Source organism: Lupinus angustifolius, chromosome LG06 (genome assembly GCF_001865875.1).
Source record: "Lupinus angustifolius cultivar Tanjil chromosome LG06, LupAngTanjil_v1.0, whole genome shotgun sequence".
Lineage (NCBI taxonomy): Eukaryota > Viridiplantae > Streptophyta > Magnoliopsida > Fabales > Fabaceae > Lupinus > Lupinus angustifolius.
The window spans coordinates 31,418,989-31,433,845 of NC_032014.1; the positions used below are offsets into that span (position 1 = coordinate 31,418,989).

The following is a 14,857-nucleotide window of genomic DNA, read 5'->3' on the forward strand; positions in this document are numbered from 1 at the left end:
GTTGTGCTATGAAATAAAATGAATACCAATAGCATGGCATTGCCAAGCTGCATTATTTAATTTATATATTTTTTAGAAAGTTTATAGAATTCTAATTGGAATTTTCAATCAATACAGAATAGTTAAAGAATTTATTAACCAATCAAACAATGTGCCACACTAAATGGACACCGGAAGAAAGTATGTATAGTATAGAAAACTGTGAAATAAAAATAACAATATCCAAAAACTTTGAAAAAGAATTACTAGCATCTCACAGGACCATTCAGTTCAACAATACTAACACCAAGGATAGTCTTTTTTATATAACCAATAATATCTCCTCATCTTATGGATAAAAAACTAATCTATTGTGGAGTGTATGACTATCTTTCTTAGCAAATGCTGCTTTCGGGAATCGAGTTTTGACCTTTTGGTCTATCTTATAATCTAGTGAAACCATCACCTACTAGAGTCTAGAAGTATAAAGTAAAGTAATTGATTTAGGTCACATTGAATTAAAAAATTTACAGCTATTTTTATAAACGATTGGTGATTATATGTTTAAGAAACTCTAGTATGTTTTTCTCAGTTGAATAATGTCCAATATTCATTGGCTTGAGGAGCACGTCATTAAAAGAGTGAGACTTCCTATCTAGTTATTGCGTAAGTTAAATTCCTTTAATGGTTTTGAAAGCATGTTAGTTACATTGCATAAATCATACAGAGTACAAATACAAATAAACAATTGTAGACCCCTTCAACACATGAAGATTAGTAAATTACAATAAACAACCATCAGAAAACAAAGATCACATTGACAAACAATATAGGCAAATCACCCAACATGTGCAGAAAATGGGAAGGGTTAAAAAAGAGAAACTGTCATACATTGTGTTCAAGTCTTTCTTATGCTGATCCAAATTCATGAAACCACTTCTCATGTCGATCAATGTCAGCCTGAGAAACACTTCGTTGGACTTTCTTCAAAGCTTCTTCAAAATCACACATGGCAACAGGATCATTTGAAATCTCATCTTTGGGCATGTTCTTGATCTCATCACGAGTCTTTCCTGCTATCTTACGCCTCATACCATTCAAGGAAGCATCACGACAGACATTAGTCAGATCATCTCCACTATAGCCTTCTGTTCGGCGAGCCACATCATCCATATTGACATCGGTGGCCACCTGGTGCAAGTTAAGACAAACTTATTACCTTGTTAAAGGTCCAATTCCTTTATTTTTTTGGGTGAAGTGCTCATATTCTACTCGAGATAACATAACTTATATATATATATATATATATATCCATATTTCATAGCAAAATCAATTAAAGGCTTTCCGAAACAAAAAATAAAGGTAAATTAAGGCCAAGATCCTAGACGAACAAGACAGTAACACAGGAACTTGCCTCTACAGTCTTCAAATTGATACGGATCAGCTCTTTACGACTCTCAAAATTTGGAAGAGGAATATATATACGCTTTTCCAGCCTTCTTCTGCTTAGCATTAATATCAAATTGGGTAAGCAATTGTTGACCAGTGTATCAAAAGGATTTCGGAGAAACATAACTCGTCTCATGTTTTTAACTTTTAATCACTTACAAGTTAACAAACTGGGAAGAAAAGAATGCAGAGAAGCAAATACAGACCTTAGTGCCTCATCTATGTCCCACGGGAAGTTAGTGGCTGCCAAAACCATTACTATTTTACGGCTACCATCTTCATTCGTCGAAGTATTATTTACACCATCAACCTGAACTAAAAGTTCAGACTTTACCCTTCTGGACGATTCATGCTCCCCGGAAGCCCTGATGAAGTAGAACTCAACTCAATAAGAGTTCAGATAATTTCAGGAGATAGTACATATTAATAGTGGGCCCATGGAGTCATGGAGATTATCTTGTGGAAGGAACAAAGACTTACCCTCTAGCATTGCATAGAGAATCAATTTCATCAATGAAAATTGTACTTGGTGCATATGCTCTTGCAAGATCAAACAAACACCGTACCATGCGCTCACTTTCTCCACGCCATTTAGAAGCTAAAGTAGCAGAAGAAACATTAAAGAAAGTGGTACCACATTCAGTAGCAACAGCTTTAGCAAGAAGTGTCTTCCCAGTTCCCGGAGGACCAAACATGAGAACACCTTTCCACGGTCTCCTAATTCCCTGCGAGAACAGAACTAATGAGCACCGCAGGAGTAATTTTTCTAGACATACAAAAACAGAATTTGCAGAGATAAGACACTAACTGGCTGATTATAATGTGAGAATTTGGATACAATAAGAGCCTAGTCAAAAGAATAGACCAAATAAGGAAGCAATTTCTTTGAAAAATATCTCATCATACCACGGGAGCTTTATGTAACACGAGAATTAGCGCACATAAACTTTTGTCGTAACAATAACTTCACAAACAGGAAGAGTTGCAAGCAAGAATTAAAACGTGGTTGCAGGGAAGATTAGTTCAATATATAGCTAAATGAGGATCACTTAAAAGTTGCCAACTTACCATATACACATTATCACAATACCAAAATATTCGTTTAATATAACAGATTTTTAATTATATAAGAATTGAAAGTAGAATTATTCAAGAATACCTGGAAATACTCAGGCATCCATAGTGGAAGAACAACAGCTTCTTCTAGAAGCCTTTTGGCTTCGGAGAGGCCGGCAACATCATCCCATCTGACTCCAGGAGAGGTTTCTAAGACATCTCTTTCAAGCATTTCAGCCAAGTCGGGATCGGGACCTTCATATTGTGGCCTCTTTGACTTTCCATCATCACCATCCCCATTCTATCCACAAAATAAACACACAATTGAGACTTTTGAGGAGCAATAAGGGATTCTACACAATGTAACACAGTGATGATAATGCAGACACCAAAATTCACAACCCCTAAAAGTCTAGATTACTTTTGTAAATAATAAAGCAGAAGACAGACCCCTCAAACTTGAGATGTATAGGTCATGTAATTTAGGGCTGTTTGTTTAAGTTTATTAAACAACAGAAAAAATGTGAATACTTTGATTTAAAAAACATTGCTGACACTTGAACATTTATTTGGTTGGGTTTAATAAAAAAGCAGAAGTTGCACACAAAAAATATCTGAATTTGATAAAACTACCTTTGTCAAATTACTTTGTAAGCCTAAACAATGGCACCTAGTTATCCTAGTTACTGGGATAGGAACGCAATACAGATATAGATATATGATTTATTCATCCACAATTACATTGTTATTGCAGGACTATCTTTCAAGTTAACCTTCATAGGCTACACAAAACGACGAATATGGTATGTGATATGCAAGGTTAATGAGCAAACCTAGTAACTATTAACACATCCAATTGTAAAATAACACTTCACTTGGATATTGATTCATCCAACTGTTACCTTCAATTCAAAATTTAGTCATTACTATGAAGTATGAACAGCACTAGTGGCCAATATTTTAATTTACCTCTATCAAAATTTCGATTTTGGCAGTCTCACTAACCACATCGCAACCACGTCAAACCCATATTTTTTACAATTATCCACAGATGCAGTAAACACAATCTATCCACAACCATAATATAAAAAAACATGCTAGTCACTTAGGGATCAATAATCCTAAGTAAGCAATACAGGTTTTCGCAACTTACAACTGAATCTGTCTTACTGGACTTTCCAGAAGCATTCCCTTTCTTCGCAGCGGCCGATCCTCGAGTTCCAGAGTTAACCCTACTAAGCCTCGCACCACCACGAGCATTAGCATTTGTCGCAGCACCCGTTGTTGATGTTCTGGAAGTAGCACCACGCGCCCACGCGCCATCCTTCTTCAAATTCCTCGCAGCCTGTGGTCTTCTAGAAGTATCTCGACTCGGCGGCCTCCACACATCTGGATCATCCACCGTATTACTAAAACCACCTCCACCTCCACCTCCGCCCGATGATGACGAAGTCGGATACTCATCCAACGGCTGAAATACAAAATTAGATTTAGCAGAAGAAACTGATATCGGTGGTGAAGGAGGCCTTCTTGAATTTGCAATTGAACTTTCCTTAAATGCATTTCTCTCCGCATCTAGTTGCTTCACTACTTCAGTTTCTTCAGATAGTGCTTTCTTCACGTTCATCCATTTTGAACGGATTAACGGATCATCAACACTATTCAAATGCCTATAACAACAACAATAATGATGAATCACCCATTAACGAAACGAATTTGAACTGAATTTGAAAATTAACGGTTACTTACTTGTTGATTTGTGCAATGGCGCCATCGAAGAAGATGATTGAAGTGTCGTAGATTCCTTCGAGTGCGTATTCTCTTGCTAATTTGAGGTGATCTTGTAACCCTGCTAAAGCTCCACTCATTGATTCTTCGAATCAAAAAATTCAAATTCGTGTGGGAAAAAAGCACTTAATCTATCTCTTCTAGAACCTTCTTCAGTGTGAAGTGGGAACACTTTGACGACGACGTTTAAGTAAACGGCGATTCTGAAGTAGTGAAGTGAAGAAGGAAAGTGTATTGACGAAACAGTCCCTTGAAGTTTCTAATATTGACGGTTCGGGCTTTTTTGGGATGGGTGGGCTTTATTTATGATAACGGATTGGGCCCACCAGCCCGCAACAACCTTTTCTACATACATCTCTCTTTTTTTTAATTGGTTCAACCCACCAACTATTATACACTTTTTTTGCTTTTTTTTTTGTTATTATTATTAAACACTACTTTTTACTCACCTTTCTTTTTAATATTTCCCTTGTTTTTATTTGAATCTTATGGTGTTGTGACTTTGTGTCACCCTGTTATAAATAATGTCATCATTGTTGTTTTAAAAGTTTACCGTAGAAACCTAAAAAACTATATATAAATAAGAAAATTATTTAATTTTTTTTAGTATAACAAAAGTATTCTTTCATCCTATGAGTAAAGAACTAATATTTTTTAAATGTGTGATGGTCTCTTCTAACAAATATTACTATCAGAAATCGAACATTTAATTTTTAAGTGTATCTGTAAATCCTTACATCACTGGATTAACGTCTCTAAGAATCACAAGCGGAATGGCAAACAAATTTTCTAGACAACAACATTTTTTATGAGAATAGATAGGTATTGGGTTGAAATTCTGAAAAGATACGAGAGATATGTTTTCACAATGTTGGAAAAGTGGAAAGTAAGTTTGTAAGAAAAGAAGAAAGTTATGTCTGCTGGAAAACTGGCTAACGATCTATTGTATATAACACTTTAAAATCATGCTTTATTGGGGAGTGCCTTTAGTATTCCTTTTAATAATAAAAAATTGGATTAAAGAAAAATGTATAACCATTCAAAGTTATTTTGCATAGCAAATTTTGTGACAAAATATTACAAGTTAATAACTCATGAGTTTTCATGTTCCTCATTGATATGGAATCTTTAACTTAAATTGCTTCACATATTTTTCGCCTCATGGCTTAAGTGGTTGTAACTTGATCCCAAGTGTTCCCTGGACCTATGGTTTGTTATGTTTGACTCATGATTTGTTATGATCCTTCACAATCCAGAGAGAATTGTCTTGGGTCCTACCATTTCATTCTTTTGCTCAATGCATTATCATCATGATGCCCATAAATGACATGCATTAATATTGAGGACAACTCTTTTCCAATATTTGAAGGAGAAGAACGATATTTTTAATTTTATTTTGTTAAAAATATTGGGTATTCTAATTCTGAATGAATAAATATCATACTGTACAAAAATGGATGAGTTAAAAAGCATATAAGTAAATGAACTCATAGACATAATATCTTAAGGTTTTAGATCAAGATATAGTCTCAAACTCACTTGTAAGTTTCTTTCATTTAACTCATGAAAAAATATTATAACTTATTGATAAAGATCTCCCAACAAAAAAAACTTTAAATCATGATCGTTCAAACTTTTATCCATCATGTATAACAATCTTCATCAAGTACTAGATTCTCAGTGAAAAGATCTCCATCTATTAATGTTGTACTATAGAGTTATGATTTTTCCTAGTATTAGAAAGACAAGTGTACATCAAGAAACAAAAGGAAAAATAACATAAATATCACTTTAATGAAATAATAGTTTTACCTTTAAATGCAAATACAAGGAAAACAACTTGTTTATGAAGGAGATGAATATTTTTGTATACTATGTCATTGGTCATCATCATCTAAAAGGAGTTCGTATGCACAATAATTTGGTGAAACATGTAATCATATATGGTCTGAAACTTAGAGATACTATCTTCTTACGTTTCATATTCACTACTCACCGAAAGAAAGAAAATCACATCCAAACTTTTAAAAATATTTTTTAGTGTTGTTGAGTTCCTTTGCTGCATTTTTTCCTTGTAAGTTCCATATTTACTACATTTCACAAATATATTTTTTCCTTGTAAATTTGGTGTTGTTGAGTTTAACCTTTGTTTGCATTTTTTTGTTTTTAGTTCCTAGAATACATCATTTTTCATTTTTAGCTTTTGATGAGGGACCAAAACACATTTTTTTTATAAATAAGATATTAAAAACGAATTATTAACTTTAGTGGTGTTAAACAACCAATAAGAAGCTGATCTAGTAGTATAAGATCTTACTGAACCTCAAAAAGAGTAAAAAGTCAGAAGTTCGATTCTTGGAAAACATACTTATTAGAATAGATGATCACCAACCCAAAAGTGATTTGCTTCATACCATAGAGTGAGGGAATATTACTAATTACATTAAAAAATACATAATAAAAAAGATGTTCCTTATTCACATACTTAAGGATGGCTAATGGTTTAGGAAAAAACTCAATGATGCGTGAAATTATTGTATTTTCTAATGAGAAAAATATGTATGCACTAATAGTATAATAGTTTTTATATTGTCATTGTATCATATATTGTTCATGTTTAATAATTATTAATTTTTAGATAAAAATATCATAAATAAATAGTGAATGATATATTGATCGTGTATAAATATTTATATCAGTAGTACATAAACATTTTTCTCATATATATATAGGATGATACATAATACATGCATGTTTATTTTCATTAACAATACAAAGTAGTGAAAATTCAAATATCATGCAAATGTATGTATACATGATGAATGATGCACATTCTTGATGTAGCACTACCCTCCTTCGATATAAATTATTCCAAAGACCACCCTCAATCAAGCAAATCACATGGTTTGTTCCCAGTCATCTAATCAAACGGCCATCATAAAATCACAAAAAATCCCAAGGCACCAAGAACCGTAGGATTTGTCTCATATCCAACTTATGGTGCTGGCCTTCAATAATTTTTATGAGGGAACAAGTCCCTACTTTTGTTTCTCATGTGACCGACCACTTAACCTTAGTTGACCTGTCATTGCTACCACTATGTCCTTAATTTAGGACAAGAATCATTTATCCCCAACTGTGTTTTATTTAATGTACTAAATCAATCATATATTATTATATGAATAAAATAAAAATTTTAAAAACAAAAAATAATAAAAAGTAGCATTCTAATTAATTTAAGACACGGAATGATAAGACACGGAATGAGACACCATTTTAGAGTAAGAAATCTTTCTCCCTAAATTTCCATAAACTTTGCATATATATTAACTAACCCCTTTCATTTCTTCTATATACAAAAGCAACTATTGATCCTTCACTAAATATTCTGAATCCAAAAACCAAAAAGTTCTCAAACAAAATTGCCTACACACACTAGAAAATTAATCAACATGGCCAAGGAATTAGGACTTGGACTTGAAATCACGGAGCTAAGGTTAGGTCTTCCCGGTGGGGAACCTATGTGTGTTGATAAGAATTATAAGAAGAGGGTGTTCTCGGAGATTGAGGGTGGCGGCGACGAAAACAGCTCCTCCGATGACCGGAAAATGCCGACGAAGAATCAAATGGTGGGGTGGCCTCCGGTGTGCTCATACCGGAAGAAGAATAGTGTGAATGAAGCTTCAAGACCTTATGTTAAGGTTAGCATGGATGGTGCTCCATTCTTGCGTAAAATTGATTTAGGTATGCATAAGGGGTACTCAGAATTAGCTTTGGCCTTGGAGAAGCTCTTTGGTTGCAATGGAATAGGTGAGTTACATTATGTTTTCCTCTTTTTTTCTGTTTAACCGATGATATCATTTACAATGTAGATATGAAACTAATATTTTTTGGGATGTGTATACCTTTTCTAACAAATATAGCTTCTAAAAATCGAACATTTAATCTTTTGATGTTTTCCTATTTCTTTGTGTATCATTAAATCATTATTATTTGCTAAATCTTTTCATGCAAGTTAATTAGGGTAGATATCGTTAAGAACTTAAGATAGAGACATGCAAAATCATATATTAGGTGTGTAGTTCCTAGATGTACAATATATGTATGTGTAAATCAAAATAAACATAAATTAATTGTAGATGTACAATTAATTTATGTTTATTATATAAGATCAATGGATTAACGCATAAATAATTATCAACAAATAAATTTATCCTAGAATTTTGAGAAAAATATATTATATAGTCTACTAGTTTTATCAAAATGGAGATGCTCATTGAATGGCTCATCACGAGTCATGAATATATGATATCCATATAATTATGTATGTTGTTACAAGTTCAAAATATCACTATCCTAAATTATGTAACATATATAGGATTTAATTTATTAAACTATTTTTTTATTTTTTAAATTGAGAATAAATAAGTGAATTTGTTCAAAGGGACAAAGGGGGAGACCAAGTCTTATATAGAATTATTAGACATTCTCCTTAATATGTGATGGCATGCAGTGTATAAAGTTGATTTGGTCTCTTGATTAAACATAATTTATTAACTTCTCCTAATAATCACTTAAAAGAAAAGGGTGGAAGGGAACCAAACCCTAAAAAAAGTTTTGCTTTTATGACAATCAATATTATAGAATTAAGTGATTAACAGCTAGAATTAATTTTTAAAAAAATTTGTTGATAGGTGAGGCATTGAAAAATGCAGACAATTGTGAACAAGTTCCCATTTATGAAGACAAAGATGGTGATTGGATGCTGATTGGAGATGTTCCTTGGGAGTAAGTCCTTCTTGCCCCTCTTCCTTCTAATCATTTTTTTCTTATTAATTAGTAATTAAATATCATTTTCAAAAAAACATATATTGATATTTTGGTTGTTATATTACCTCTGGTGCTTTAATTTCAATAAATTCTTGTTTTATTATAATAAAAAATTACTACATAGGTACAATTAATTAATAAAACCTATATTTAATGTGTAAATAATTAACAAAGACTAACAATAATATACTAAAAAGTAAAAACAAACATGTTACATAAGTTGAATTCAAAACAAGACAAAATAATAAAAGGTTAATTAACTTTAGTCCAATATAATTTTTTAAATCAAATTGAATATTTAAGCTATAATTTAAGTTTTCTGTAATTTAAGACTCTAATACAAAATTTAGTCCAGAAACTCATTCATAGCAACTTAGCAAGTGATTAAGGCTATTGCAATAGAATTAAGATTGTCATTTCTCTAACCTAACTTATTACTACTAATAAGATTTCAACAAATATATATCAATAAAATATTAAATTAATTTTTAAGTTAACATTATTACATATGTAATATTTGATTAATCGGAAATAGAGAAATATAATTATTTTGACATAGATAATTTTTGTTCATCCCAAAAACCTAGCATTTCTTATTGTAATTGCCTTCTTTTATTACCTTACAAGTAATCTTTCCAAGCACTAAAAATAAACCCTTTAATATACACTCTTTTATTTATTTATTTTTGCTTGGGTGGGAGCATCTATATTCATTTCCTGTGATAATAATAGTGATAAGCGTGTCAAATACGAGTCAAGTAAACCATAAATATTTGTGTCCATTACAAGTCACATAGAAAAGCCACCAAATAAGTCATAGTGCACCCACCACCAACTATATATGATTCCTTGTCTGAAAATTAAATTAGGTGCATGCTAAGAATATTCATTAACTTTGACACTTGATCTTTACCATTCTTATTATAGAGTTTTTCTAATGTATACTTAAAAGATGTTAAGACATAGACTCAAAATAAAACACATATATTTATGGAATAGTTCATAATCAAATCTCTTGACTAAGTTAGTATACACTCGTCAAGCTACAACTAATTTTCTTAGAAGCTTAACATTAGACAATTGATTTTTCACATGGCAACATCGTCATCATGATCAAGTAGTCAATATCTCAATTCATGATGTTTTCATTCTTCTAATAGATCATAACATAATAAATAAAAATTGTTGAATTTCATGAATATGCGTATAGTAAACGCTTTAAACTCCAAAAAAATTGTTGTGTGAGAAAGGCATTTAGATATATAATACAAAATTATTCATTTGTCTTCATCAAATAGCTTAAGCTATTTGCAACAATTATTGATTTTTTTGCAAATCTCACATATTTAAATGATATCCAAGTTGGTCAAACAATGATAAGAATAAGTTTGAAAAAAACCAACACTTGATTAGACAAGCCCATTGATTAAGTTGTTCATTGACCTAATTAATAAATTCAAAGTTCTACTTTAGTAATCTTAAAATAAAAACATAAAATAATCTTGGACCTCATATAGCAGACATGCGTGCATACTTAAATTAAAATGATCGACACATCATAATGGGATGAGAGGGAAGAAATGTCATTCATAATGGCATGTCCTAAAAAGTTATAGCCATTATTGTTAGACACATTAAAAGAAGAAAAGCTTCTTAGTTGGCCACATTTCCGAGAATGATCAAATGTCCCATGCCAAATACTATATTTTCATAAGGTACTACTATTTTTCGGAATATGTGGTTATCTCTCGCAACAAGTATCACTCACAAAATTTAAATTTTTGATTTTTTGATCTATCTTAAAATCCAATAGACCTTATATCTTATTGGTATGCGAAATATATGAGATTTATAAAGTAAAATACACACGAGTAACTAGTGAAGATTTTAAAACAAGGATATATATATTTATTTATTTATGTGTGTATATATATGAATGTATAATGATAATGGTAAATTTTCATTATTTGAAGCTACTTATAATATTTTTACTTTTATTTGTGTCATGCAAAGTTTTATACAGCTAGTGCAATTATGGGTATTCATATTTAAAGGGGTAATTTTTCAGGATGTTTATTGAATCATGCAAGAGGCTGAGAATTATGAAGAGATCAGATGCAAAAGGCTTTGATATGCAACCAAAAGGGTCTTTAAAGGGATTTATAGAAGGCGTGACAAAGTAAAAGATATAGATGAAAGTAAAGAATATCATGTCCTACACGTTTTGATGATCATTTCAAAATTATGTTGTCGTTTTATTATATTTAAGTAAGCAATATAGTTTGATATTTTGATGCATGAATTAGACTTTGTCTATTATATATAAGCCTAAGAATGGATGATTTTTATAGGACCCTATTTAATGAAATAGGGAAATTAAAACTCATGGTTTTAGTAAATGTTTTGCCTTGTTTGATATATGTTGTACACACTTGCAGCAATTTATTGTCAATCCATTTTTGTTTGCTATATCTAATTTAATTTTGTTTCCTTAATTTAATTTCCTCTACCTAAATCTTCATTTTCCATTTCATCTTTAATTTTTTTTGGGTGTTTGTATAGTGCAATAATAAATCGTGAACTATAGAGGCTACCACTTTCCTTTATAATTATTTGATTCACTAGTATAGAGAATAACGGTTCAGATTAAAAAAGAACTAAGAATCAATGGTCATTTTTTCCTTAAAAAGTTGAAATGATAAATTTGAATTTGCCATATTACAACATCTAAGAGTTTGTTTGCGAGTTGAGTTTTTAAGGGAATATGAACAAAAATTTAAGAGTTATTAAATACATTTGTGAGATATCTATAAAGTCCGATCTTTTTATTTATTTCTCTTCCAAAACTTAAATCGCAAATGGATCCTAAATTGTGACTTATTCTCTAGACCATGTTTAGATTGACTCACTCGATTCTATTACATTCCTCTGATGTGATGTTGTGGATGAATTCTATCAACTCAAAAAATGTTTATTAACTTGAAGGAATAAGAAGAACAAGTTGAAGAAAAATAAGAAAAAAAGGAGTAAAGAAGAAGAGTTACATATTTTGATATCACTATTGTTAACTAGTTCAGACATGGTGATCAATGCTTTGCCATCTAGAACCATCAAAGGAGGTTAGAGTTACTACAACTAAACATCAAGGAGATGCATGGCTATGTTCTCGATGTGTTAGGAGTCTCAAGTTGAGTATCATAATAATTTGAATGTGATACTTAAGTCATGAAACTCTCTAAGCTAATAAATTAGTCTTTTGAATCAATACTAGTACGGTGGAAGGATATAATTATTATATATAAGTAAATGTGGTTAGTATCAATACTGATTGTATTATTTTGGGATCTAAATTATCTGCATACAATGAATTTGGTTTTATCGATATAATTAAATGCTTAATTTATATTCAATTGAAAGAAATGTTCTTTTCTTATTTGTATTCGTTGCATGAGGTCTTCTTGGGTAAGTGCATAAGAATTTCTGGAAATGTGAGTTTGAGTATGCATGGTCACTATTTGATTTCACGTTCTTTGAATGGTTCCATGAATGTTAACTTCATAGTTTAAGAGAATTTTTTTTCATGTTGATGATTCTCTTATGAATTTTGACTTTCCGTTATATTTTTTGGTACTATTAGGGGTATCTATTCACTTTTTTGGTAAGGAACTAATCCATTTCGGGGATCGTAGCAAACTCTCCCAACAAATGCCGCTCACAGGAATCGAACTTTCGATCTTGGGGATTCAGTGAGACCTTACACCACTAGATATTAAATATTATAAAAGTAATACTAGTATAACTTAATTGTAATACTTTACTAGATATATTTACACTTTCATGACCTTTTGATAGTTATTTTCTTTAGAGGTACTCCGTGATTATTGAAATTTTGGAAAAGAAACAAAAATGAAAGCGGGATTTTATTAAAAAAATTAACAATGATATAAAAACAAGTGATACTCTATTCCACGTAGGCTAAAGAGAAATTAATTAACAAGAAGATGTATTATAATCTAAAGGGTTTAACATATATTCTAGATAAGAATAATTAAACTTTGTACATCTTGCTTTCTTGATGAGTGTTATCAAACAATCAAATAAATCTTCTATGTTTTACTCATGTCATTAATGGTAACAATTGCAATGGTGCTAATTTGTCTAAATACATTTTAGTCCAATGAATTGTCTATGTTGAAGAGTTCAATTTCTAATCTAGTTTCACTAAATAGTAAGATAGATAAAGAGAAATACAAATCCAAATATGTGAGAAAACAAATAAATGACATTCTATAACTAAAAAAGAAAGATTAAAGGAATAAACCACTAATTGTACTCTTCCAAAACAAGAAATGAATAAACCAATAGAAAAAGAAAATACAAAACATTGGGCCACATAGCTAACTAGGTTTCAACAAAGAAAGTAATTGCCTTATGTCCTTTATAGCTATTTGACAAGACAATGTACAATTTATCTTAACTTCTCGCCATGCCATGTCTATAGAAACTTTGGCTAACCATAAAGCCTATCTTGTTTTGTTGTCATGGCCATGTGAATCATGCATTGAAGCAAATTTAAGCACAAATATACTAGTACTACTAAACTTTTACTACACTAACATAAGAAGAAAGAGGGTCCATTGTGCCATTAATTGCCTCCCCTTTAGGGAAGAACAAGGGGTTGAGACTTTGAATTATGCCTACCCTAAAGTGAATATGTAGTTGTCATCTATTTCTCCCTTTGCATTGAGGGTATATAAGAAATGAGAGACTTGTATATGCAAGTTGGAAAGAAGCTTCATGACAATACACTTTCCACTTGTTTTCTTTTCTTTTCCATTTGATTGCTAAAAGATAAAATAGAAGTGGTATCTTATGCATGTAATGGGGTATAGTGTCATACTACCATTATTTGAGATAATGTTGTGCTAGTTTCTTCAAATCTAAAAAACATACACAAATAAAATTGTAGTATAATATCTATATACTATTAATATAAAGATTTTTATAGTTAGTATATCATTCATATATCATTTATCATTTAATTGTATTACTTTTTTAAAAGTTCATGATGATTAAATATAAACGATGAATGATGTAATGACAATATAAAAACTATAATTATGAGGGCATACATTTTTTTCTCATAAAATTGTAACTTTTCTAGTCCGAAGGATTCCATGGCTCTCTAGACATTCAAAGCATATGATTAATTGCTTTCAGGGTAGAGAATATTAAAGCTTAATGACCATTAATCATGGAAAATTATGTTTGAAACATTAATGATTTATATTTTGTACAAATGAATTATTCATTCGGCTTAATTATGTACCACACTTTCCCTTCATCAATGATTAATTTCTATATTTCTTTTTCTTTTGATGCTTTTCATATATAAAGATTAAAGAGTAGGATACATCACCAACGAATCTTGTTGTATTTTGACCAAAATGAAAGGAAAAAAAGGAGAAGATAAAGAAATGTACCCGTTTAATAAAGCTTTCTCAAGGAAAAAAATCACACTATCTTCTTTTTAATATTATTAAAATCAAATCAGTCAAACAAATCATGGAGAAAGACTTACACAAAAATATATATAATATATTATATTTAGAGACAATTGCATTACGTTTTCTGATTACTAACATTTAGGACTAAATTTTACTTATAATAAACTTTTTAATATTATTGTACTTTGTATTCCGCACTTAAAAAAACTTGTAATTATTTGAAAACATGAAACTAGGAAATGATATTG

At 30.8% G+C, this 14,857-nt stretch overlaps 2 protein-coding genes across 3 annotated transcripts; one reads left to right on the top strand and one right to left on the bottom strand.

The window, feature by feature from the left end:
• Positions 610 to 4,491, bottom strand: LOC109351197 (katanin p60 ATPase-containing subunit A1-like). 2 transcript variants are annotated; one of them, XM_019592581.1, is made up of 7 exons: positions 4,234 to 4,491; positions 3,641 to 4,154; positions 2,588 to 2,785; positions 1,909 to 2,153; positions 1,635 to 1,793; positions 1,394 to 1,481; positions 610 to 1,170 (listed from the first exon to the last, which is right to left on the bottom strand). In XM_019592581.1, the coding sequence occupies exons 1-7, from the start codon at positions 4,350 to 4,352 to the stop codon at positions 889 to 891; spliced, it is 1,605 nt and encodes a 534-aa protein (XP_019448126.1). In that variant the 5' UTR covers positions 4,353 to 4,491; the 3' UTR covers positions 610 to 888. The 2 variants fall into 2 exon arrangements, with proteins under 2 accessions (XP_019448126.1, XP_019448125.1); XM_019592580.1 differs by having other exon boundaries at positions 3,638 to 4,154.
• LOC109351200 (auxin-induced protein 22A) lies at positions 7,612 to 11,578 on the top strand. Its single transcript, XM_019592583.1, has 3 exons — positions 7,612 to 8,082; positions 8,967 to 9,060; positions 11,171 to 11,578. Exons 1-3 carry the CDS (start codon positions 7,725 to 7,727, stop codon positions 11,283 to 11,285), a joined length of 567 nt encoding a protein of 188 aa, XP_019448128.1. The 5' UTR covers positions 7,612 to 7,724; the 3' UTR covers positions 11,286 to 11,578.